The sequence below is a fragment of the Ursus arctos genome, chromosome X, assembly GCF_023065955.2.
Source record: "Ursus arctos isolate Adak ecotype North America chromosome X, UrsArc2.0, whole genome shotgun sequence".
NCBI lineage: Eukaryota > Metazoa > Chordata > Mammalia > Carnivora > Ursidae > Ursus > Ursus arctos.
The window spans coordinates 105,469,386-105,497,157 of record NC_079873.1 but is presented as its reverse complement, the minus strand read 5'-3'; the positions used below and the strand labels follow the sequence as shown (position 1 = coordinate 105,497,157).

At 37.7% G+C, this 27,772-nt stretch overlaps 1 protein-coding gene across 1 annotated transcript in view; it reads left to right on the top strand.

The window, feature by feature from the left end:
• The first annotated feature begins 7,702 nt into the window (after window positions 1–7,702).
• PASD1 (PAS domain containing repressor 1) overlaps window positions 7,703–27,772 on the top strand; it is a 56,802-nt gene continuing 36,732 nt past the window's right edge. Inside the window, exons 1-6 of the mRNA XM_057306609.1 lie at window positions 7,703–7,730; window positions 13,506–13,594; window positions 15,699–15,788; window positions 23,390–23,498; window positions 23,911–24,024; window positions 26,384–26,514. Of these exons, the coding sequence (XP_057162592.1) occupies window positions 7,703–7,730; window positions 13,506–13,594; window positions 15,699–15,788; window positions 23,390–23,498; window positions 23,911–24,024; window positions 26,384–26,514 (561 nt within the window). The remainder of the gene's footprint in view (window positions 7,731–13,505; window positions 13,595–15,698; window positions 15,789–23,389; window positions 23,499–23,910; window positions 24,025–26,383; window positions 26,515–27,772) is intronic.

Below are 27,772 nucleotides of genomic sequence, written 5' to 3'. Positions count from 1 at the left end.
TCTCTTGTGGTTCATTCCCCCTACTGTTTACCCTTACCTGGCTAGCCCATCCCCCAACCCTCCTCCCCTCTAAAACCCTCAGTTTTAATAGTTTTTAAAATATTTTCATTATTAAAGTATAGTTGATACACAATGTTATATTCACTTCAGGTGCACAACATAGGGATTTGGCATTTATATATATTATGAAATGCTCACCACAATAGGTGTCACCATACAAGGCTATTACAGTATTATTGACTACATTCCGTATGCTGTACTTTTCATCTCCGTGACTTCTTCATTTTGTAACTGGAAGTTTGTACCTCTTCATCCCCTTCACCTACCTTACCCATCCCCTCACCCTCTCCCCTCTGGCTACCACCAATTTCTTTTCCATATGAAGAAACCTATAAATTTATATAAAACATGAATAAGTGATTTGTGTAATTACAGAGAGATAACTTTTTTTGGAAATATATAAGACCAAAAGTATGTATAGTGCAATTTTAATAAATTATAATCTGATGACTGAAGTTTGTAAAATTAAAAATAATTTTCAAAACCATTCAGTTATAGTTGTCTAATTTCCTGTGTTTAAACATTTTTCAAAGGTTTCTTCTTTGACCCACAAATTATTTAGAAGCATGTTATTTAATTTCCAAGTGTTCAGGAGTTTTCCAGATACTTGGTTGCTTATTTATTATTGATTTCTAATTTAATTCTATTTTGATAAGAGAACATAATCTGTATGGTTTTAATACTTTAGATTTACTGAAACTGGTTTTATGGTCCAGCATATTTTGAATCTTTATAAAAATTACACATAGAATGGAAAACATCTATTCTGTAGTTGCTAGGCAGCGTGTTCCGTAAACACATGGGGCCAAGTTTGTTGGCAGTGTAGTAAGTCTTCAGTATCCTTACTTATTTTCTGTTTACTTGCTCTATTGATTACTGGTAGAGAAGTATTGAACTCGCCAAATGTTATTGTGGGTTTGTTTATTTCTTCTTTCAGTTCTTACTCCATTTTGAAGCTTCATAATTAGGTGCATACCTATTTAGGATTGTTATGTTTTCTTGGTTGACTCCTTTATCATTGTGAAACATCCTTCTTTTTCCTTAGTACTATGTCTTACCTGAAGTCTTCTTTGTCTGATATTAATTAGCCATTCAAGCTTTTTGTCATTAGGATTACATAGTATATGTGTTTCTATTCTTTTACTTATAACCTAGCTGTGTCTTTATAATTAAGGTATCTTGTAGACATTTGAATAGTTGACCCTTAAACAACACAGGTTTGAACTGCACAGGTCCACTTATATGTGTTTTTTTTTTTATAAATGCAGGACAGTACTGTAAATGTATGTTCTCTTCCTTTTGATTTTCTTAACGACATTTTCTTTTCTCTAGCTTACTTTATTGTAAGAATGCAGTATATTATACATATAATATCCAAAATCTGTGTTAATCAACTGTTTATGTTATCAGTAAGGCTTCCACTCAACAGTAGGCTATTACTAGTTAAATTTTAGGGGAGTCAAAAGTTAAATGTGCATTTTCAACTATGTGGGGGCGTCAATGCCCTAACCCTTCACATCATCCAAGGATAGTTTGGCCTTACTTTTCTTTTTCTTTTTTTTTAAGATTTTATTCATTTATTTGAGAGAGAGAGAACTAGAAAGAGAGAGCATGAATGGGGAGGAGAAGGAGAAGCAGGCTTCCCATGAACAGGGAGCCTGACGCAGGGCTAGATCCCAGAACTGCGGGATCACGCTGAAGGCAGATGCTTAACCAACTGAGCCACGCAAGCATCCCCATTTTGTTTTGTTTTGTTTAAGATTTTATTTATTTGTTTGAGAGAGAGAGCATGAGCACAGTGGGGTAGGGGCAGAGGCAGAGGGAGAAGCTGACTCCCTGCTGAGCAGGAAGCCCCACATGGGGCTTGATCCCAGAATCCTGGGATCATGACCTGAGCCAAAGGCAGATGCTTAACCAACTGAGCCACACAAGTGCCCCTAGGCCTTCCTTACTTTTCTATCCAGTTTTAGCAGTTCCAGACTTTACATTTGTGTCCACTGACAGTTAATGTAATTATTAATATGATTAAATTTAAGTCTGCCATCTTGCTACATGTTTTCTGTTTGTCCCATTTGATCTTTGTTATCTTTGCCTTCTTTTTTTCTTTCTTTTGGATTAAATGAGCATTTAATTAGTATGCCACTTTATCTCTTTTGATTTATAATTTGTATCACATTTGTGTTTTATTTGTTGCTCTAGGCAGTTAACTTATTGCTGTGTGCTGTGGACTCCTGTTGTGCCATTTTATGTAAGAGCCTGATGACAGTACATTGTTATTGTCCATCCTCCTGTCATTTGCATTGTTATTGTCATAGGTTTGACTTCTACACCTATTATAAACCCTACAGCCCTTTGTTTTTATTTCAGTTTTCTTGGACATAAAGATGAAAAAAATTATTTTATATTTATCTACACATGTATTATTGGCAGTGCTTTTCATGTCTTTATGTAAATCTGAGTTTCCATCTGGTATCGTTTTCCTTTTACCTGAAGTACTTCCTTTATGGTAGTGCTAGTGTACTGGCCTTGACTTCTTTCAGATTTTGTTCATCTGAAGTTGTCTCTATCCTCAACTTCTTTGAAGGGTGTATTTTTGTGGAATATAGAATTCTAGTTTGATTCCAGCCCCACCCCCTAACACTTTAAAGATGTTTCATTTTCTTTTGGCTTGGGTTGTTTGATAAGAAGCAGACAGAGGTCATTCTTTTTTCTTTTGCATGAAATGTGTTTTTTTATTTCTGTGTGCTTTTAAGATTTTCTTTTTATAATTGGTTTTCAGCAGGTTGTTTATTATATGCCTTGGTGAGTTTTCTGTTGTGTTTATTTTCTTGGATTCATTGAGCTTCTTGAATAAATGAGTTTATATTTTTCATCCAGTATGGAAAAAGATGGCCATTATTCAAATTATATTGCCTCCCCTTTCTGGGAATCTAGTTACATAGATTTTACATTGCCTGATTTTATCCCACAGTGAGGCTCTGTGCATTTTCCCAGTCTTTTTTCTCCACTCCGCTGGATGAAACTCAGATCTGTCTTCCAACCATGCATAAGCTGTGATTGTTTAGTTTTGAATTTACTCGATTTGTTCTTTCCCTGGTAGTTGTTCTTTGATTGGTCTTGTAGAGTGTCACCTTGAACAGGCACAGGTTAAGTATTCAGCCAAAGGTTCAAGGGACTCTGTATTCAGATTTCTGGAGTTTGTTTTGCCATAGCTTTTTTTCTTTCTGGTATTCTGCTTCACAAATTCCGTCCACCTTGGGTTTCCTGAACTCTTATTTCTCTCTCCTAATCTCAGTGAGACCACTGTACTCTCCTTGGGATTCTGCTTCATGAACCATGGTTTGAAAGTACCTTTAGGTAGAAAGCTGGGATTATTGTAGGGTTCGTTTCATTTTTGCTCTTATCTCAGGGATCACAGGCATGTGCTGCCTACTGTCCAATGTTTCCAAATAGGTATTTCCTCTAATTTGTCCAGTCTCTTAGTTGTTCATGGCAGGAGGGCTATTCCATGGCCATAAGCAGTAGTCCCTATAAATTTCTGTTTCTATTGTATCTTCAAAAAAATATTTTCTAATTGTGGTTGCTGGTACAAAGGAATAAAATGAACTTTTATATATTAATCTGATATATAGCAATCTTGCTGAACTATTTTATTTTTTTAGTAAATTGCATAATCTCTTGGATTCTCTAGATAGATAATCACAGTGTTCATGAATGAGGACGTTTATTTTTCCTTTCCAAGAGTTACTGATATTATTTCTTTTTCTTATCTTAATGCATTGGTTATAAGTACCTTTAGCACTATATATGAAATGCTTTAGTAGCCAGTCTTATTTTTTTCCTGAATCTAAAAAATTCCTTTAATGTTCTACCTTTAAGTATGATCTTTGTATGCGTTTGTTTGTTTCCCTTTATCAGGTTAGGAAGCTCCTGTCTACCTAGTCTGTTAAAAATATTTTTAAAAAAATTATACATGTGTTTTGAATGATATCAAATGCACTTTCTGCATCTACTGAGATGATCACATTCTTTTTTTTTCTTTTTTTTTCTTTTTTTTTTTAAAGATTTTATTTATTTATTCGACAGAGATAGAGACAGCCAGCGAGAGAGGGAACACAAGCAGGGGGAGTGGGAGAGGAAGAAGCAGGCTCATAGCGGAGGAGCCTGATGTGGGGCTCGATCCCAGAACGCCGGGATCACGCCCTGAGCCCAAGGCAGACGCTTAACTGCTGTGCCACCCAGGCGCCCCTCTTTTTGCCTGATACATTGAATTATATTTTTTCTAATGTGAAATTATCTTAGTATTTCTAGAATTAGCCCACATTTTAAAATACTCTCTTGGTTTGAGTTTGATAATTTTATGTAGGGTTTTGCATCTGGATCATGAATAAAATTAGCTTATAAAATTTTCCCTTGTGATGCTTCCTTTATCTCGTTTGGTATAAAATATATACTAGGATTATAAAATGAGTTGGGTGAGTGACTTCTTTATCTGTTTCCTGGAATAATTTGCATGAAATATGAAATACTATTATTCAAATGTTTGGAAGTGTCAGTCTGTGAATGCCTTGGGATTGTTTTGTTTAGATTAGGTTAGATTGCTTTTTTTTTTAAAAGATTTTATTTATTTGACAGAGAGAGAGACACAGCCAGCGAGAGAGGGAGCACAAGCAGGGGAGTGAGAGAGGAAGAAGCAGGCTCCCAGCGGAGGAGCCTGATGTGGGGCTCGATCCCAGAACGCCGGGATCACGCCCTGAGCCGAAGGCAGACGCTTAACGACTGAGCCACCCAGGCGCCCCATAGATTGCTTTTTTGTGGATAGATTTTAAATTATTGCATTAATTTCTTTACATTTATATGATTTTTTTCCAATTTTCTTTGTATTATTAAATATGTTTAATAGGAAAAGTACATTTTTTTTCTAGGTAATACATCATTTCATCTCTGTTTTCAAATTTATGGTTATAGAGCTGATCATACTTTTCACCATCTCAAATTCATATGTATGCACTTTCCATTCCAGAATGTGTCTTCTCCTTTATTTCTTGATTGATCTGGTATAATAATATTTTATTTTATTGTTTTTTTAAGAAACAGATTTTTCGACCTGTTCTATTATATCTTTTTTATCAGGTTGTTTCTCATCCTATCATTATTATTTCCTTGCATCTCCTTTATTTGGCTTTACTTTTATTTTTACGATTTTTTTTTGTTGACTGCTTAGCTCATTTATTTTTATTTTTTTCTCAGGAGTATTTAAGGGTCTAAATTCCTTGGTGTTGCTTTAATTGCATTTTATAGGTTTTAATATGTAGTATTTTACAGTCCTTCAGTTCTAAATGTTTTCTGATTTTCAGAGCTATTTAGGAAATTTTGTTTTTGTTGTTGCTGTTGTTTTAAATATTCAGATCTACAGGGCTTCATGTTATCTTTCTGTTCTTGATTTCTAATTAAATGGCATTAGGGCCAGAGCATATGTTTCTTTGGTACTTGTTGATCTGTTTTATGGCCTAGAATGGCCTATCTGTGCTTCATGCTCTGAAATTTCACTATGTTGTTTCTAAGTGTGGTTTTATTTTAATTTATCCAGATTGGGTCACATTTTCTATTCTGGGAAAATTTTAGCCATTATTTTTGTACGCCTTTCTCTAATTCTTGCTATTCTCTTCGTCTGGAATTCCTATTAGAACTATATTAGGCTTTCTCATTCTGTCATGCATGTTTCATAATCTCTTGTTTCATATTTCCCACTTTAGTATCTCTCTGTAAAGGCAATATGGTAAATTTCTTCATATCTATATTCCATTTACTAATTTTCTCATCTGGTTTTTCTTTTTAAAAATTTATTTTATTTTTTTAAAGATTGTATTTATTGGTTTGACACAGAGAGAAAGAGCACAAGCAGGGGGAGCAGCAGGCAGAGGGAGAGGGAGAAGCAGACTCCCCGCTGAGCAGGGAGCCTGACCTCATGAACTTTGAGATCAGGACCTGAGCCAAAAGCAAGTCTTACGTTCAACTGACTAAGCCACCCAGGTGCCCCTCATCTGGTTTTTCTTAATACATGCTTTTTGAAATTAATTCCATTGAATATGTTTTTATTTATCGAATTTCACTTTTGTTCTTTTTCATGTCTACCTGGCTTTTCTCATATTTTCGGTTCCATCTATTTTGTTTTTCATATTTCCAAACACAATTATTTTATAATGGCTTTCAGATCTTCTAATTATTTCAAGTTCTTGAAGGTCTCATACTGCTGGGGGAGGGGCTGGTGTGTGTGTGTCCTAATTTTGGTATATGGTGGATTGTTTCCTTACATATTTTCTAATTTTGGATGGAGAGCTCGTCTTCAGCAATGCCTTATCTGTGGAAATTCTGTGGAACTTGTCTTTAGAGAGTATCTCTCCAGAATGGCTTTGTCTTTGCGTCTCCTAGAACCTTATTCAGTCTAACAGTACCCTTTTTTCCTACCCAGAGAACGCGGTGAGATAGTCAAACTTTGTTTTCTTCCATTGTGTCAGGAGGGCTTTTTAAATGAAACCATAGCCTCTGGGAGACTTGCCTATATGCAGGGAGGAGGTGGTGGGTTTTAGTTTCAGGGCTTTGCTTGCATGCTTTGTCACCGAAAAGGGCCCTAATACCTGAGGTCCTTTGTTGAATAACCATGTTTCCCTGTCCTCACAACAGCACAGGTTGGTGTACTAACCAGCTTTGGTCTTCAGCATCTTCTCAGTGTTGTACCCCTAAGCTTTCCCTTACTTTCTTGAGAGCTTTTAAAGCATGTTTGTTATGTTTTAGCTGCTGCTTCTTATTTAACAGACATGTATTTGAACGTTGTTGACTTCTACCTTGAGGCTATGACCTTGAGGTGATGTGTGAGTCTAATTTTACAATTCAGAGCAGAGGACTTTGTTGATTTTAGGGCCATTTTTAAAATGCCCAGGATTTCTGTGATAGCAGCAATAAATGCAAATTTTGTTTATTGTGGCATGGTATTGTGTGTAGGTATGAAGCTTTTTTTTTTTTTTAAAGATTTCATTTATTTACTTGACAGAGATAGACAGCCAGCAGAGAGAGGGAACACAAGCAGGGGGAGTGGGAGAGGAAGAAGCAGGCTTCCAACGGAGGAGCCCAATGTGGGGCCCGATCCCATAACGCCAGGATCACGCCCTGAGCCGAAGGCAGATGCCCAACGACTGCACCACCCAGGCGCCCCTAGATATGAAGCTTTTAACTCACATCTGTCTTTTTTCTTTAAGTGTTCTTCAAGTTAGTGGAAGTTAAAGGAATTTTAAGGGTATGGAGTTAAACCTACAGATACTTTTGGATTAAGTTGTGTAACTTCACGGAATGTTTTTGTAACTTTTTCAAATATATTCATTTGTAATGCTGTTGTGACTAACATTCATTGGGGATCAGACAACAAAACAAGTCTTCAACATCTACATAACGTATGAGAGGGTTATTGGTACTTAATGAAATTCTATCTTTAAAAGAAGTAGGCATTCCTTAAGGGAACGGTGCTATGCAATTGAGAATTTTGATTAGTCTTATTGCTTTATTGTGATTCATCATAGACTGATTTCTTAGTAAAATGTTGTTCCACTTTGATTTCAGAATTCTTTGTTACATCACTGAATAATGGATGAGGCTGAGAGAGAAAAAGAGAAGAGGTATGAATTCATAGCTGACTGATATTTCTCTCAAAGCCCTCTCCCCTGTCTTCTGTTCCTGTTTCACGTCTTGCAAAATCCTATTTCCTTGGGGAAGCCTGACTCAGGGAAATTTGGTCTCTCCAGTGAGTTTTTGATAACCCCTAGCCCCAACTCTATTATAATACTTAGTGCATTACCTATGTACCTGAAAGCCTCCCTCATCAAACTGTGTCTTCCATGACTTACACAGTGGCTGCCCAGAGCTGACACTAAATAAGTGCTTTACACTCCCTGATAGGTTTAGAAGCCTGTTTTGGAGCCATGGTTTGCCTAGAGCTTAAATTCATATATGTTTGAAAAGATAAATTATCTTATTTTTCCAATTCAGGCATCTAAAGTACATTCCTGAATGGGAAAAAATCAGAGAGGGAGACCATGAGAAACCATGAGAAACCCTTAACTCTGGGAAACAATCTGAGGATTGCTAGAGGGGAGGTGGGTGGGGGAATGGGGTAACTGGGTGATGGGCATTAAGGAGGCACGTGATGTAATGAGCACTGGGTGTTATGTGCAACTGATGAATCACTAAACTCTACTTTTGAAACTAGTAACACGCTATATTTTAATTAATTGATTTTAAATTTAAAAAATATATATATTAGAAAATTGCAAAAAAAAAAACCAACAACAATCAGCTTTGGGTTTCACTGATTTTCTTTATTTTTTCATATGTCGAATTTAAGAAACAAAGCAGATGAACATAGGGGAAGGGAGGGAAAACTGAATGGGAAAAAATCAGAGGGAGACAAACCATGAGAAAACCTTAACTCTGAGAAACAAACTGAAGATTGCTGGGGGAGAGGTGGGTGAGGGGATGGGGTAACTGGGTGATGGGCATTAAGGAGGGCACGTGATGTAATGAGCACTGGGTGTTATATGCAACTGATGAATCACTAAATTCTACCCCTGAAACTAATAACACACTGTATATTAATTAAATTTAATTTAAATTAAAAAAAGATGTGAGTTGAAAAAAAATTCCAGTGCACTGATCAAAAAGTTTTTGTCCAAATTTTTCAGTATGATCTGTTTTTTAAAGGAAAAAAAAACAATATCTCACTTAGCATTTTATTGTTCAGCCTTCTCTCTGAGATGGAGCAATGGCTTTGCAAGAGCCTCTTGAGTAATTATATATCATTTAAAATGAATTTTATTTAATCAGAAGTACTCTTGTAAAAGCAGGTAAGAATATATGGTGGAACAAAGATCCCCCATTAAATTCAAGTTAATTTGGATTTAATTTATTTTATATAATTCTTAGGTTACTGTGCCAGACACTGTGCTGGGATTTGCTATGGAAGACATTGAGATAGATGTGGTCCCTACCTTCGAGGGCCTCACAGTCTAAGGGAGATGCGATTGGCTTTCATTTACTCATTTTATTTTTTTTTCATTTCCTCATTTTAATATTGACAGTTATTGTTGTCCTTTGAATGATCAAGGGTCTGGACTTTTGCTCAAATGTTGGCATTAATAACTCCCTTTCTCTCTTCTTATTTCTTCTCCATCCATTGTTTCATCGTCTGAATTCCTAGACTTACCCTTACCATTAACAACCCTTATTGTTTTTTGTCACTTAGGGATGTACCTAACGTATCTGAAAATATTAAGAAGGACCGGTTCAATGCCTTCTTCACAGAACTTCGTTCCATGCTTCAAACTCATGGTTATCCTGTAAAAGGAGACAGATCTAAAACATCGCAGGGCACTACTGCCCCTTCACAGAAGAAGGAAGGTTTGATCTGGGCACCCCAACCCATCCTTATAGCTTTTTGATTAGTCATATTGAAAATTGGTTGTGGGTGGGACAGCTGGGTCTTTCCCTTTACTTCAAACATCTTTGGGCGGGATTAATGAATAGAGGATCTCCTGAAGCACGTTCTAATTCACAGATACTTAGTTTCTGTCTATTCATAAGTTTGTTTATAGCCAATGCTGAAAATATTGTTAAGGTTCATGCAAAAATGGAACAAGGAAATGAGAATTAATGGAAGTATACTGGCCAATAATAATACAGATTTCTGTATCTTAGGCACTTGAAGCATATGGTATACGTTGCTAAGGGAAACATGGCTCTGAGGGTGTAAAATAGTACCTATAATACTTAAGTAAGCTTAATTCAAAACATCTGAACAGGTTATACCCATATGCATATAATCATGCTGTAAAAATCTGTTACTTAAAAAAATATTTTCTTGACCCTGTGATACTTCTATTTCTCTGTTTCTGTGCCCTCTTCACAGCACAACTTCTCTCTTTTTTTAAAGATTTTATTTATTTATTTGACAGAGAGACAGCCAGCAAGAGAGGGAACACAAGCAGGGGCAGTGGAAGAGAAAGAAGCAGGCTCCCAGTGGAGGAGCTTGATGTGGGGCTCGATCTTAGGACTCTGGGATCACGCCCTGAGCCGAAGGCAGACGCTTAACAACTGAGCCACCCAGGCGCCCCCACAGCACAACTTCTTGAAATGATTGTATAGACCCTGTCCCCACATCCTCATCGCTCACTTTCCTCAATCCACTTCGCTGAGGCTGCAGCTCTCACTGCTCCAGTACAACTACTTTTGTCAGGAATAACAGTGACCTCCACATTGTTGAATTATTTGGTCCTTAACTCTCCACATCTTTCTTGGCCTTTTAAATTACATTGGACAGGTGACAACTCCTTTCTTCTTGAAGTATTTTTCTCTTGGCTTCCAGAATAACCCACTCACCTAGTTTCTCTCTTAGCTCATTGGCTGCCCCTTCCCTTTTTTTCTACTTTCTACCTTTCTACTTTCCCTTTCAACTTCTGAACACTTGTGTGCCCCAGAGCTCAGTCCTTGGACCTTTTTTCTTCTCTAGCTACACTCATTTCCTGGGTACTCTCATCCAGTCTCTTAACTTGAAGTGCTCCCTGGATGTCAGTGACCCCTGCTTGTTAAGTCTGTCTCTAGCCCTGACTTACCTGAGCTCCATACTTGAGCACTGTACTCATTATTAAATCAGCAAAGAGTTTCCTATGTGACTTCTTCATTTGGATATCTAATAGAAAAGTTAACATGTCCATAAAGGAACTCTTGGTCCCTCTCCACTCCATTGACTCTCACTGCCCCCCCAGTTTTCCTTATTCCAGTAACTGATACCACTAGTCATTCTTCCAGCTGCCCAAACTAAAAATGTAAAAATCATTCTTGTGTCCCCCATTTCTTCCACGTCCTCAGCCAATTCATCAGCAAGTCCTTTTGGTTTTGCCTCTAAAATATATCTCAAATCCATTCACTTCTCCCCATTTCCATAGGTTTGGTATACCAACGAAATCCAGGCCACGAGCATTTGTTACTTTTGCAGAAGCCTCCTAGCTATACTCTGCTTCCACTCTTGCTCCCCAATTTGATCTGTTTTGCACAAATAGCCATAGTGGTCTTTTATTTTTTTAAAGATTTTGAGAGCACAAGCAGGGGGAGCAGCAGGCAGAGGGAGAGGGAGAACCAGGCTCTCTGCTGAGTGGGGACCCCAATGCAGGGCTCAATTCCAGGACCCAGAGATCATGACCTGAGCTGAAGGCAGATGCTTAACCTACTGAGCCACCCATAGTGTGCCCCTATAGTGGTCTTTTAAAAACATGTCACTCTAGGGACACATGGGTGGCTCAGTTAGTTAAGCATCTGACTCTTGATTTCGGCTCAGGTCATGATCTCAGGATTGTGAGATCAAGCTCCACGCTGGGTGTGGAGCCTGCTTAAGGTTCTCTCTCTCTCCCTTTCCCTATGCCCCTCTCCCCAAAACACATATCACTCTCCTGCTTAAAAGTATCTCATATTCCACTTAGAATAATGCCAACTCCTTAACATATACCCTACATGGTCTGGCCGTGCCTGTCTTTCAGACTTCATTTCCTACTACTCTATCCCTTGGTCACCCTACTGTAGCCACTCTGGCCTCTTGTTTGTATTTAAATAGGCCAAATTCTTTTCTGCTTTACTTTGTACTTACTGCTTCTTCTGCTCAAGATGCTTTGCTCCCAGGTTTTCCTGTGGCTGTCTTCCTGTCATTCCCGTCCATGTGTTCATTATCTCTCTACCCACACCCCACCATTCTGTAAGATACAAAAGGATAGTCATGTTGCTTGTCTTGTTTGTACTGTTTTGAGCCTCTAGAACAGAATAGGATATATAGTTGGAGCTCAGTAAATATTAGTTAAATAATGGGGCACCTGGGTTGTGCAGTTGGTTAAGCATCTGACTCTTGGTTTTGGCTCAGGTTATGATCTCAGAGTCCTAAGATCGAGCCCTGTGTCAGGCTCCATGCTCAGCGCAATCTGCTTGAGTTTCTTTCTCCCTCTCCCTCTGCCCCTCCACTCATGCTCTCTCTCTCAAATAAATAAATCTTTAAAAAACATTAGTTAAATAAATGAATGAATGAGGTTTAGTTTAATAAGAATTACCAAGTCCCTATTATGAGTTAAGTACTATGCTAGATACTGGAATTTTAATGAAGAATTGGCTATGGTGACCATCCTACAAGCAAAACAAGAATAAATTTATGGATAATAGTAATGTAAAAAGCCCTTTGTGGTTGACTGATAAAATACACTGGTTTTATTTTCTTGGAAATATGTAGACTCTCTTCAGTCTTATTTATTTCTTTGGAGGGAGTGTAGGAGATGACAATCACTAAGTAGAGCTGAAAGTCAATGGTGAAATAACTTCAGCAATCAGGTATGGGAGAGTGTCATGGGTTGTTTCCTGAGCTTGAAGAATTGTGACCAGAATTGAGTTTCCAGGCTGGGACAGTGGTCAGAAATACTGATCTTGAGGCATTTGTGCAATTGGTGTGGTTTATTTTTATATTCTGTCATTTCCCATGCAGTTACACACCCTTCTTTCATTCCATCTTTAGTGAGGGTTCTGGAACTTTTTTGCTCATGCTTGGTCTCCTTGTCCAAATCTACTGATAGAAAAGGATCTGAGACTCATACCCACTTAGAAAATAAGCTGTGCTATCAGAATTATCCTCGTCGGGGGATTTAACATTTTTAAAAGGGGTCAAAGTTGTATGCCATGGGTCTCTAACTAACTGTTCTGTGAGGAGAAGAAACTAATAGTTATTGACATGCATTAAAATAACTGGAGATTAGAGGGCTGTGTTAGGGAAATCCCTGTGTTAGTGAAGTTAGTGGAGTAGGTAGGATTGGGGCAGGTGGTGGGGGCAGATGTTGATAGCAAAGGCTCTGAGTGAGCACAGCAGCAGAAACAGTTCTCATTGGGAAAACCAGAAAACCTTGAAGAATGAAGAAGGATGGATGGGAGATACAACATTGTTAACAGCTTTGAAGAGATATGAGAGGGCTTAAAGATATTCTAGATAGGTGTCTGGATCTGCCTAAAGCCCTTGACACAGCCTGTAACTTCTCTGGCATATTATAATTACTGGGTATCAGTGGAATGCAGAAGACTTAAAGAAGTCAAGAAAAGGAAAGAACTAGAGGTTGAAAATCATAAAGTTTTTGGAGAGGTGTGTACAGTGGAAATTGAGTTGGATGATCTTAAGGTCTTTTTCAATTCGAAACACTTTTCTGTTTATGATAATTTACAAGCAATTAGTTAGTCTACATCAGCTCCTTCATTAGCACTCAACATTTTCTCATGGGAGTCTTTTCTATAAAATTAATTATAACTTTGAAAAATCTAATACCCATAGCTAATCATTTTAATGTGACAGTTTTCTATCCTTTCTTTGTTTTTCTAAAAAGGCAAAGTCAATCCAGAAACCTCCAGAGAGCAATCTAATTGGATTCCATCATTTCATAGCTATGAAGACTTCAAGTGTAAGACACTACAAGTAAGAGGGGGTTTGTTCTTGGATTACCACATATGTGAGAATATGTCCAATAGAAGATAAAGAATAGTGTTTTTCACAGTGTGGTTAAGAGACCATGCATATCAGGATTACCTACGGAGCTTGGTAAATAATATAGATTCCCAGGACCACCTTAAACTGTCTGAATCAGAGTCTCAATTCTGGTAGGGCCAGGAGCCTGCATTTCTAATAGGATCTCCAGATACTTCTTATGCCAACTGAGTTTTGAAAACCACTCATCTTGAGTGATGACAAATATGAAAAAGTCTTTGTTAGCGGCAAGTTAAATAATATCTGGTAGACCCTTCAGCATAGATTGTTGGCCTCTAAAAAACAGGCCTTCAAGTCTTACTTTTCCCCCTCACGGACATGAGGTTATAGTTTCTATCTCCAAGGAAACTGGTTAGTTTCACTAAGTTCAAAGTCCACAAACTAAAGCCTGAATGACTGTGGTCTTTGAGTCAGACAGATAGGGCTATGAATTGTGCCTTTGTCATTTACTTGCTCTGTGTCCTTGAGAGAGTTATTGTCTCTGAGCCTTGATTTCCTTCTCTGTAAAATGGGTATTGAAAAATCTCTTTCACTGAGTTGTGAGAATAAAGTGGATAAGTATAAAATGTCTAGCGCACTTCCTCACTCCCTTCTCCATGTCGTTCAGTTTCCCGTATTTTCCATTCCCGTGTCTCTCTGTGTTGCGATCTGAGTCATTTCTTCAGCTCTGTTTTCTTTCCAGCTATGTTCTAGCATGCTATTTAACTGTACAGTGAGTTTTTATTTTTGATGATAATATTGTTTCTAGACATTTTGCTTATTTTTCATGTCTGCCTGGTCAGTTTTGAGTCTCTTGTTCCTTCATCATATTTTCAATACGCTTTGTTATTTATTTAAGCCATTTAAGCAAACTTATTTTATATTCTATCTTCAATAATTCTGGTATCTGCTGTTTTTGAATCTGATTCTGCATTTATTATTTGTACTGCCCCTTGTTCATGATGTTTAATTATCTTCCTGTGTTAATTTATTATAAGCTCATGTTATTTGGAACTTTATCCACATGAATTCTTTGAGCCCTGGTTTTAGAATGATTCTCTAGAGATGATTTCAGTTTCTTTTTACCAGATGTCTGGGGTCAGGAACAACTTAAACAATGAAAAATGACCTTGGGCTGTAGAAATCCACGCAGGTAGTTCATGAATTCCAGCTCCAAATCTTTGTGAGTGTGGGCTTCTCTTTAGCAATTCTCAGATGAGACTAGTTTTAGTATTCCCTCTCTAGCCAGAGCCGAGGCTGAGGCAGGCATGTGCATTCACTGTCTCCCTTTGTTGGATAAGATCTGTTTTGCCTGCTGAGAGTGTTACCTTTTAGGAAACCTGATTTTATGCAGAAGTCTCTGATTTTACTTCCCACCTTGTGTAGGCCTGGGTTTGCTTTCTCTCCCCGATCCCTATGCCATCAGTGTTATGCAGGTATTTCCAAGGCAAATACAGGCTCCAATATCCCCTTACCTTTCAATTCCCATCTTCTAGTCATTTCTGATACCAGATTGTTTGTTTTACTTTACAATAAGCTTGGTTTCTTTTTGAAATATAAGTTTTTATATACTTTGTCACTTGGGGGTTCTCTACCAGGAGGTGTTTGTCTGGATATCAAATCCATTATACAGCAGGAAAGTAATGGCAATATCCATACTTATAAGTAGATGACTAAACTAACCACAAATAAAAACGCTCCGCAAAATATTCTTAGCATTTTTGAAATTAATTTTGAATTAAATGTGAAACAACCTACATACGGAAATGAATCTTCCTAGCTTGTGTTGGAGAGTTTGTGTTAATTGAGTATACGTTAAAATTTGTTTGTCTAAGTGACACATCATTTGATAAACATCTCATGCTTAATGTTAAGTAGATTCTGTGTAGAAGGAAGAATAATGGAATTTTAATTAAGTCTGTGCCTCCTTTATTGATATTTAAGGACCACAGTACATTTTCAGTGTGCTATTATAATTATTTATGCATTTTGAAATAAAGCTATCATTTTATTATTGTTCCACTATTTAATTACATTATTATTCTCTCTTCATTAGTCATTAGATGGCTTTATGATAATACTGAGCACAGATGGAGTTATAATTTTTGTCGCTGGAAACATCACTTGTCTCCTTGGCCATTTACCAGTAAGTTTTTCCAGTTTGGGGGAAAGGATCATTCTGATTTATTATTTAGGGGTTCATCATTTGTTTTCAGGAGCATATAACTCATCACAGAAGATATTCTCTCAATGTTGTCAAAATGTGCACCTGTTTTATTGTCATCTTCATTGGTTTCAGTTTTAAATCTATAATAAAAAAAATTCCGATTTGATGTAATGCAATACTGTGTGTGTGTGTGTGTGTGTGTGTGTGTGTGTGTGTGTGATTTCTAAACTGCCCCGAAGGCAATCTCCAAAGAAGAATGTGGTTTTTGAAATGGCAATCTCCTCAGAAGCAGTGGATGGATGTGTTTGATTTTGTACATTTCTTCAGAGTCCACTATATACTGATTAAACAATGAAGGTCATGATTCGTTTATGCGGGCTCATGGCATCCATTCCCAGATCTGATTTGCTTTTGTTTCTTTATATTGAACAACAAATTATGATCTCATTTAGAAAAAAAATATAGAAGTGATGACATTGTTTAGCTGGAGACATCTACCCATGAGCTGTGGTCAGGGTCTGTGGTGTCCAAAAAGGTCACCGAGTCCTGAGCTCTTTGGTGTCACTATGCCTTTCATCAGGAAAGCTTTCTCTCTCCTCATAGGACCATTGACTTAGAATATGTGATTTCTGAAAAATTTTTCTGGACCTTCACGCTGCATATCTAACAAATATACCACTTAAATATGAAAGTACTACATACCTTCTTATTCCACTAATGCATGTGTGTGAAGAGAAGATATTTAGAATACATCCTCCTCCACTCCTGAAATCTCTGTCATTTGGCTAGCTTTGTGAATCATATTTGGATTGTTGCTTTCATTGTATATTCCTTACTCCACAGAGTTATCTAAAGAACTTGAAAACCCTGACCCAGAGATCTATAGTACTCAAGGTAGAAACATGTAAATTAATAGAAGTTTTGTTACATTATTCTTTAGTTAAGTTAGAAGTGGATTAGAAGCTTATTCAACCAGTTATGCTATTCCAGCCGACATGTTGCATGACCTGGTTAGAAGCCTAGAGACTTTTCTACTCTTTTCTCTTTATTTACAGATAGTATGATACATATCTTTATTTCTCATTCTCTTTCCTTTGCTTAGAAAACAGTTTACATTTTCAAATTCAGCTTATATTTGTAGGATATCAAAACAGCTGAATAAAATACAAATATTAGAGGGGCGCCTGGGTGGCTCAGTTGTTAACTGTCTGCCTTCGGCTCAGGGCGTGATCCCGGTGTTCTGGGATCGAGCCCCATAACCGGCTCCTCCGCTGGGAGCCTGCTTCTTCCTCTCCCACTCCTCCTGCTTGTGTTCCCTCTCTCACTGGCTCTCTCTCTCTCTCTGTCAAATAAATAAATAAAATCTTTAAAAAATAAAAAAAATACAAATATTAGAGATTTTTGTTGAACTGGACTTTAGAGTACTTATATCATGGAAGAAGAATGGTCTTATTAAATCTATATTAAAAGAAAGAATATGTTAGTATGATCCACGACAGGTTAAGTTTTGTTATAGTGAAGACCAGAAAGCTTCCCAGATTCTCGTATTAGATATTACTTAAACCAAACTGGTCATTGAGTGAGACTGGTGAATTTTTCCTATTACATAAGGATTTTACACAGTGATGGTCTTAGTTGTATTATCCTTGTTTCTTTATGGAGTTTGGTTCAAAGTTTTCACTCTCAAGAGAATCTTTTACCTTTCAGCATTTTAGGTAATATACACACGCACGGACTCATCCTAAGGTAGAGGTGTCTGGGACATGGGTTTGAATGACTAATCTTAAACCATGGACTTGATTACCTGAGATGGGTATACTTAAAAATAAAGCTATGACTATTAGGTCTGTACATAAACATTAAATGGGAATGAAGTTATATAGCCTTGCTGAAAAAGACTAGCTGAGGCATAATTTCATACTTTTCCTCGTTAAATCCTAAGTCTTCTTAATTTGTAACAACATGCAATTTTTTTCCAGGCTTTGATTAAAAATTTCATTTTATAAGTCATTCATCATATATTAATGTAGAGACAAAACCATTTCTAGAATATCTTCCTGGCTCCAGGAATCTACAATTTCATTAAATATCAAGATACCTCTGTCTCTTGGGCAACTCTAAACCGATAGCATGGTGGATGGAAAGAACTTTGTCTTTGAAGTCAGATAATCTGGAGATAAAAATTTAGCTCAATCATTCACTAGCTACATGAACTTTGGTTTCTCATTTGTAAATGTGGGAAAAAATACTACTTAGAGAGTGCCTGGAGGTGGGCTATTACAAATGTGGGGTTAGTGAAGACCTGCCTTATCAGGTGATATTTGAACAGAGGCCTGAATGGAGTGAGTATGTGAGTCATGCAGATAACTGGAGCAAGCGTGTTCCAGGCAGGAGCAAAAGCAAGTGAGAAGGCATTAAAACACAAATGTCCTTGGTGTGGAAAATGTATGGTAGAGGGGACATTGTGATTGGAGCTCTGTGAGCAAAAGGAAAAATACTAGGAGGTGATGAGGTCAGAGCAGTGACAAAGGTTCACCTTGTTTAGGGCCATTGTAATGACTGTGCCTTTTCCTCTGAGATGGGAGAAAGCCATTGTGGGGGTTAGAGCAGATGAGGGAAATTATGTGAACTTAAGTTTTTGGGGATCACTCTGGCTTTTGTGTTAAGAATAGGCAATGGGTCGTTTGTTTTGTTTCTTTTTTTTAAATAATATTTTGTTATATTAGTCACCATACAGTACATCCCCAGTTTTGATGCAATGTTCCATGATTCATTACTTGCATATAACACCCAGTGCACAATGCAATATGTGCCCTCCTTACTACCCATCACTGGCCTATCCCAATCCCCCACGCCCCTCCCCTCTGGAAGCCCTCAGTTTGTTTCCCAGAGTCCACAGTCTCTCATGGTTCATTCCCCCTTCTGTTTACCCCCCCTTCATTCTTCCCTTCCTTCTCCTACTGATCTCCCTGCTATTCCTTATGTTCCACAAATGAGTGAAACCATCCCACATATGAGCAAAGGGGAAAAAAAAAGAGAGACAAACCAAGAAACAGACTCTTAACTCTGTAGAACACATTGATGGTTACCAGAGGGGAGGTGGGGGTGGGTAGGTGGGTAAAACAGGTGATGGGGATTAAGGACGGCACTTGTGATGAGCACCAAGTGTTGTATGGAAGTGGTGAATCATTATATCATACACCTGAAACTAAGATAACACTGGATGTTAACTCTACTGGAACTAAAAAAAAAAAAAAACAAAAGAGTAGGCTATGGGGGCAGGCATGAAAGGTAGAGAGCCAACTTGTAAAGCTATTGCAATAGTCCAGGCAATTAGATGGTGATGGGTATCAAGGTGGACGTGGAAGTCATCAGTGTTTTGTAGGTAAAATAAGTTTTGTTGATGGATTAGATGGGGGTGTGACAAAAAGATGTGAGGAGTCCAAGGTATGGCATTGTAACACATACAATCATGACTAGAACGATGGCTTTATATCATCATCATGGTATTAAATTTATATCTAAAATCTGCCATCATATTTTCCCAATCATTTATTTTCTTTGACAGTCTTTTCCTGTGGCAAAACTGGCAGTCACTCGTAGTACTAACTTGTAGTTCTGAACAGCTTGCCCTCCTACTCACCCCACTTCATCACACCCCCCACAAAAAAATTAAAACTGGGAATTTACATGTATTTGTTCTCTTACAATTTTTAAGCAAATGAAAATTTTCAAACACGTATTTCCTCATGGAAGGAGTTTCTCAGCATTGAGTTTTTAAGAAACTTTAGCAGGTTTTGAACACAGGTATATGGTTAGTTCATGATAATTGTGATGAGATTTGCTCTATTCTTCCTGCGAAGCTTACAGTGTAGTAGAGAGTTACTAGTGATGAGTCTTGTTTGATTCAAAGTGCAGTCTGAATTTTGTGCAGAGGCTCTTATCCTTCCCTGTGCCCTATACAGTTGAACAATTTTCTAAAGCACGTTTAATGTGAATGTCTATGCCAACAAAAAGATATTTCTTGCCTGGATTTTCAGTAAATGTCATGGAGTGGAGTAAATTCCTTTACTTTTTTTTGACACGACTGAGGCTCACCATACTAATATTCGTGGGACAACTAATAGGTATTTGCAAACTTGGCTTTTGAGAAACCTCCTTAACTTTTCACTGGTATTTATCCTTGCTTCATTAAGCTTTGAGTGCCTTGATCTTTCTGCCTTGTGTAATAAGAAGAGCAAATGCCAAAGATTTACAAAAATAGCATGGTGTTGATAATGTTTTCACATCTCTGCCCTTTATCTAACTATGGAGCAGGATCGCTGGAATGATTGTTGCATTCACTTTTTTTAGTTGGTGGTCAATTATAGGGCATTAATTGTCACTATCACGTTCCTTAAAGAATGTAGTTAATTAATAAGAAACTAATTGCCAGTATTTCCATCCAAGGGAACGTATACTATCAAAAGACTGCTCACTTTGAATTCTTTTATGTGTCAGTGCTATCCTTTATTCTTCTACTAATGAAAGAACTGGTGAACCATGGCACTTTGTACCTCCTGTTACGGTCTTATTGTATACATGGCATCATCATTTTGTGTCTGTCTCATCTGCCTTATTGAACTATGTATTCGTTAAAATTAGAATTCATGTCAGGATCATCATTTTTAACCCTCATAAGTACTCAGTAAAGAAAGAAATTGATAATTTTCTCATGAACAAAATAGGGCATAGTTCTTCTTCTTACAGGGCATTATGTAAGCTAGTTTGTGTGAATGTACCTAGCACAGTATCTGGCATAGAGCAGTTGTTAATCATGTGTTAGACAAACGAATGAATGAGTGGTCTCCACTGACCAGGGGTAACTTGGTTTGGTACCTAAAGTTTATTTTATAACTAAACCAATAAAATAATTCTTGTTGAAAAAGTTAAGTTTAATGAAGAATATCTATATTTCTTTTGGGAAGTAAATTTCTTATTGAGTGACTTTCATTGTCAGAAATTTATTGCCTGTTAATTTCATAATGTTTTGTTTGCTAAATTAAGGTAATATTTCTGCCCTGAATCGAGACATGCTTTTTCTTGATTGAGACAGGATCCATCTGCTAATTTGAGCATTGGCTAACTCATAAGCTGGCTACTACGAATGGGCCACAAAAATATATTTCTGAATTTTGACTGTACATTATTAATATTAATCAGCAAAAAATTATTTGAACTTGTGGTTCATCACCCAAAATCATTATTCAGCTACAAAGAATACTTTATTACTTTGTTCCTCTCACATTAAAAACTCATTACTTAACTTAATGCCTGATATTCAATTTATCCATGTGTCACCATATTTCAGCTACCTGGTACAGCATTATTCATTCATTTAACCAACATTTATTGAGTGCTCACATGTGCCAAGCTGTGCTCTAGGTGTTGAGGATGCACAGTGAATAAGACAGCCAAGGTCTCTGTTCTAATGTGATTTACATTTTACTGAGGGAAACAGATAATCAACAGGTAAACATACTATAATGTCAGGTAGTGATGAGTATGCTATGGGAAAAAATTTAAAATACTTTTGAGTAGAGAGTTGAATGAAGTAAGGGAGAGCTTCATTATAAATATCTGGGAAACAATGTTTCACACTGAATGAAGAGCAAGTTTAAGGGCCCCAAGGTGACTATTTGCTTGGTGTATTTGGAAATGAACAAGTACTTTGGCTTTTACTTTGAATAACTTAGGTAGCTGGTGGAAAATGTTAGAGGAATAACTTGATCTGACATAATGTTTTAAATGAAACACTGTAGCTGCTCTGTGAAGAATGGAGTGGGAGCTGGGGTGTGGTAAAAATAGATGCAGAGAGACCAGTTAAAGCTGTTTGTGGTACTCCAATCTAGGGATAATGGTTTAGCCCATGTGGTGAAAAGTGGACTGATTCTGCCTGTATTTTGACTGTATTACCCAACAGAGTTTGCTGATGGACTGGGTTTGGGGTTTAAGAGGAAAAAGGCAAGTCAAGGACAAGCATGTGGGTAAATGGTAGTGCCTTTTACTGAAATGCAGAAGACTGAGGGAGGAGCATGTTTTGTGAGGGAAAAGATCCAAGTAGGGTTTTGGATATCTTAAAACTGGTAGACATCTAAGTTATCTAGAAGAGTTCAGAGAGAAGTCTGGACCGAAGGTGGGAAGATGGATGGTATTTAATGAGCTAGAACTGGAAGAGACCAGCCAGGGAGCAGTACAGTAAAAGCGGCCCAATGACTAGTAGTCAGAGAGAGGAGAAAGGTCCAGCAAAGAAAACTGAAGGCATAGCCTTTGAAGCAGAAGGATATCATATTTGTATGGTATCCTGGAAGCCAAGTAAACAAAGTGTTTCAAGAAGTAGGAGGGATTCGTTGTGTCGAATGCTACGACGTCAGGTAAGATTAGAGTTGAGAATTGACCATTGGATTTGGCAATGTGAAGGTCATTGGTGACCCTGACAAAAGTGGAGTGGTTAGGGTAAAAATCTGATTAGTATGGTTTCAAGGGAGAGTGAGAGCTAAAGAAATGAGAGGCAGCAAGTATAGTTCCTTTCAAAGATTTTTGTTCTGAAGTAGACTAGAGAAGACCTGGGGGAGAGAGTGTAGGGTCAAAGAAGGTTTTGGATTTTGGGAATTTTGTGTTGTTTTTCTTTTTAAGATGACTGATATTATAGCATCTCTGATAAAGCATTTGCATGCTATGGAAAGACCTGGTAGAGAGGGAAAGCTCAATGCTGTGGGGAACAGGGGGAAATTTCTGGAATGATGTCCTTGACTAGTTGCAAGAGGATGAGAGGCAGTGCACTAGTCTTCGTTGAAAGCTTATTCATTGGAATAGGAGAAAAAGTAGGTCTCTAGCCACAGGAACAGATAGGTTGGTAGATTTGATGGCAGGAAGATACTGACGTTTCTTTTACCCTTTGCTTTTAATAGCAATAAGAAACAAGATCCCCAGCTGAATATGAGGAGGATGAGGGAGGGTTGGAGGTTTGAAGAAGGAGGAAAAGGAAAGTCATGGTCACACTGAAGAGTAGGAGAGTGAATTGTCTAGGGAAATGTAGAACGATTTCCAGACAGATCTGAGTGCCCATTTAAAATAATATACAGCATGGTTGTGGGTTTTTTGCCATAAGCATGCAGTTGCTTGGGTGACAATATAAGGTAGATGAAGAATTGAAATTAACCAGAGTTGGGATTTTCCCAGGCAGATATGTCAGAGAGAAAGAGAACATGGGAGTGATTAAAATGATCCACCAAGGAATCTGAGCTGGGTAAGGAGGGCTGTGACAATTTGCAGGAGATACAATGCCCAGTGAAAATGGACTGGAGGTCTCAGTGTGTGAAATAACTATTGGGGAGGTGGGGTACTTGCATGAGTGTACTGGAAAGTAGGAGGTAATGGGAACAGAGTGGGATAATGTAAACTGGGACTTGTAGAGGTATAATAGTATGACCACGAGATGGCTAAGAGGGAGCAGATGATAAGCTTCCTGGAGGGAAGGAGGTAGAGGAAGTGAGCATTAGTAGCACATGTAACAAAAAATATTTTCTCTCTTTCTCAAGGATGAGATCGTGGGTAAAAAGTTATTAAGTCTTCTGCCTGATCATGAGAAAAACGAAGTTTACCGAAAGATTGCTCTCAAACTTCCTTTGTCAAACTCAGGTACAGATTGTTTTTTCTCAATTGTAAGTTCTTAGATTTTAAAAGACAGGTAACAGTCACTCAGAGGAGTAATAAAAATAAAAACATTAGGGCCAATATAGCTGCTGATTATATATTAATATAATTCACAAATTATATTTCCAGTATTAAAAAATTTCTCCTCCATTAAATCTTGCTCTTTATCCTGAATCCTGATTATTTCAGCTTTTGTATAATTGCATAAATGTTATTTAAATAATGTGCTAGCTGGTACTCCACTCTACAGATACAACATAGATAGTTAGGCAAGTGCTAATATTCCTGGAAAGAAAATATTTTTGTAAAATCTGTTCTAAATAAGAAAATAGTCCTATGAAATAATCCTGCAGAATATGGTAACGTACAATTGTAAACTAGTTTTGTATCTGTTTTTTTTTCTTAGTGGGAAAACATATTGATTTTTGCTGTCATTTAAGGAGAGGAAATGTTGAACATGATAGCAGACCTACTTATGAATATGTGAAATTCATCCTGACAGTAAAAGATATTTCAACTGGTAAGCAGTTAAGTTTTTAATCTGATTTAGATGAAGTTAATGCGAAACCTAGCCCTTCATTGCTAACATAAACGCCCTTCTACTGTTGGTTCTCTCACATTCTCTGATATCCCTATGAGCACAGGTTTTGGTTATAGACATTAATCAAACTTTTAAAAAAGAATCCCTTGAAAAAAAAAAGGCAAAGTAGACAATAAGGGTGCAGACATTAATGGATTACCAACAAAAGGACCAAAGGAAATCTCTGATAAAAAGAAAGAGTAAAGTGATTGTTCCAAAGGATTTCATTGTTTTAAAAATGAACCTGATAATATGAAGCACCTTGCTTGTAATTGTCTCTATCCTTTTTCTCTGAAACCAGAATTTGGGATAGATAGCTTAGATACTTACCTGACACTAATCGGAAAATACATGATACCATATTTAAAATGCATTTAGTTATATTCAATGATCTCATTCCTCAGTTCCTTGTTCATGAAAGTAGCTTTCATTTCTGTTCTCGAAGTTATGAATAAATAGAAAGTTTGTGCTAGTAGACACTGCTACTAAATCGGTATCCCCAAATCCTTGGGCCTCTAGCTTTTTTGTTCAGGCTCTTTGAATTTGAGCAGAGTGCAATGTTACTGTGAAACAGTGCAGCGAGACTGTGCAGTGAAAGGAAAAGAGGTGTTTGGAGATGATGAGGACTTGAAACATAAAGATATAATTACTGTCCAGTACGATGGAGCAGCTTACTTATGAGAGTTGTAATTACTGTTTATTGCTTTGAGGAAGGTAGAAAAGAGAGGGAAATAGGGGAAACTCCTTTGAAAAATGGAATACTTTTTACAGAAATATCTAATGTAAGTTATAAAATTCTAATCCTTGTTGCATTTCTTCTATTCTTAAAAAGTGTATTACATATTCAGTTTAAAAATACAGTGCAACTTACAAGGTAGGGCCACACGGTAACATGGTGGATTGAGCTAATAAGAATGGCTCTTTTACAAGAAATCAAACCCCAAATCTGTGTTGCGTGGCTATGGGGTCCAAATTTATAAATTTAAAGGTTTCAGGAACTATAGGCTGAGAAATTAACATAAACATCGATTTGGGCCATTAAGACATCTAGGGCTTGAACCAGAGGTAAATGGCCCAACAAATGTGTAAAAGGATGCTTAAACTCACTAGCAAGCAAAGAATGAAAAATTTAAAAACCAGTGAGATAACACTGTACATCCATCAGAATGACAGCAATCAGGAAGTGTGAATAATAAGCAAATATTGGTGAAGAAGTGAGAATTAAAACACTAATACAGTATTGAGAGGAATGTAAACTCATGAAACATTCCTGAAAAACAGAGTGAACTTAAATTATGTTAATTATTCTATGACTCAGCAATCCCATCACTGGGTAGAAATATACCAGAGGCAAACTTGCAGAGAGATCTGTGTCTAAGGGGACATGTACTATGTATGTCATAGTGTTGTTTGTGGTAGGAGGGAGTTGGAGATAGCCTAAGTGTGCATCGTTAGGGAAATGGATAAGTAAAATGTGGGAAATATACAATATGGAAAACATTGAAAGCAGTGACCTCTAGATATACATACTATAACATGATTAAATCATATGTTGATTAAAAATACAGTACGTTAAAAAAACGTAAGAAACAGAATGAGATCTATAGCGCAATGCCACCTTTGTAAATGGTAAACACATAGATAAAACCAGACTACATATTTTACAAGTTTATATATTAAAGGTCATAGATGGTAATGGGTGCCTGTGGGTGGAGAAGAGGCAGAAAGAAAAACAAGAGTGAGGACTTTATCTGTGTTCATTATATGCCATGAACTAAGAGTGTAATTAACTCAGTTCTTTGCCACTGAGGTCTGAAAATATACCGAATGAATGAATGAACGAATGAGTAAATAAATAATGAAAATTAGCTCACACAATAGTCTTCTGATATGTTTGTCATATGTCTTGGAGATTAAAGGTCAGATACTTTTAAAAAACTTACTTGACTACATACACACACAAATTACACACATATTTAATACCCATGTGAACTGTATAAAAGAGGGGAGCTAAATTTCTTTTGGAGACTATAACATCCATCCACAGAGTAAGACCACAAGGCTGAGTATCACCCTGAAATCACAACAGCTACTTCTCAGTAATGACTTCTTCATATTTTGTTGGAGACCTAGGTGAGGAGGGTAGCCGGTATAGAAGGGCGGCAGGAAATATCTATGGCTTGGAATTCTGAAAATTGTCAGTGGGCTGACAAACAGCCCACTGATGTGGCAGGTGTATCTTGTGTAGCCAGCCTGCCTTTCCGTTTGATTGTCACATGTGTGTTTCTGTTTTCCTTAGAGCCTTTGGTGCTCTTCAGTAGCTTCTTCCCCAGCCGCTCCTATGCTGAATCGTCTCCTACATATCTTCCTCTGGAGGATCGGTTTTATATGGTGGGGTCCATTTGTGTCCTTAGGGATCAGACCCTACGGGTGAGTATGTTGTGTGTGTGCTTTCCCTACTGTGGCATTGTGTGTTTCCTTTGAAAGGCTATGTCCCCTTTGGTCCCTCAGCTACTGGACAGCATTGCTGAGGAACCCGATGTGGGCAGGGGGTTGTGCTAAGTAAGATATGTGAATAAGGAAAGATCAGCTCCTGCGTTTCAGAAGGTGAGCATGTCAGTGGAGATTTCAGCACACCCCAAAGAGATGTACAACCATTTACAATTGGTTTTGGTGTGGTATGAAAGAGGTATACGGGGGCTGGGGGTGGGACATATTAAGGAGAAGTGATCATTTTGGCAGGTGGATAAAGGAAGGTTTCTGTTACGAGGTGAGTTTTGAGGCAGCTCTCCCCCACACCCTCCACCATTGCTCACTTAGTGTTCTACTAATACAGCACTCCCACATTCTGTCTCTAAAAAGAAAAGTCAGTCTTTAGAATTCATTGGATAGATTCAAGTTCAATGAATTTATTCACTAAGTGACATATTAAGTAAGCACCTATGATGTGCCAGGTGCTCTGCTAGGTCCTGGGGTAATATTATGGGAAATAGACAATAGACAGGTAATACTGAAAAGTGCCACAGGGATGATGAAACAATCATATGCTAATGACTGGGAAAAGGGAGTTCAGACAGAGTGGTCACAGAAGGTCTTCCTCTGATGACCTGTCTTTTGAACCTGCAATGGTGTTGTCGACCCAGCCAAGAAAGGAAGACAATCCATGTAGAGGGTTCAGCAGCTGTAATAGTCCTGAGGTAGTAACTAGCTTGGAGGGTTCCAAGGAACAAATACTGTTGTTATGTGACTATAAGAAGGTGGAAGAGGGAAGGAGTAGGAGAAAATAAGGTATAAGAGGTAGACAGAGACCAGGTTATGGAGAAATTTGAAAACCATGATCATGAGTTTGAGTTTTACTCAAGTGGAGTGGAAAGCAAGATGACGTGATCTGACTTCACTGTTTTTGTTTTTAAAAGATTAAGCTGGCTGCTGAGTGGGAAATGGAATCGGGGGGAATAAGAGCAGAGACAAGAGCAGTGCTATGAGGGGTGATGGGGCTTGGCTAGGATTGGAATGATGGAGATAGAAGTACACAGATTTGGGTTATTACTGGGAGACAGGGCACAAAGTCCTTGCTGTTGTGGGAGAAGAGAGAAAAACAACTCCTAGCTTTTAGGCCTGAGCAGCTCAGTGAATGGAGGTGCCACTAACTGACTTGCACAAGACAGGGACACTATGGATTGGGCAA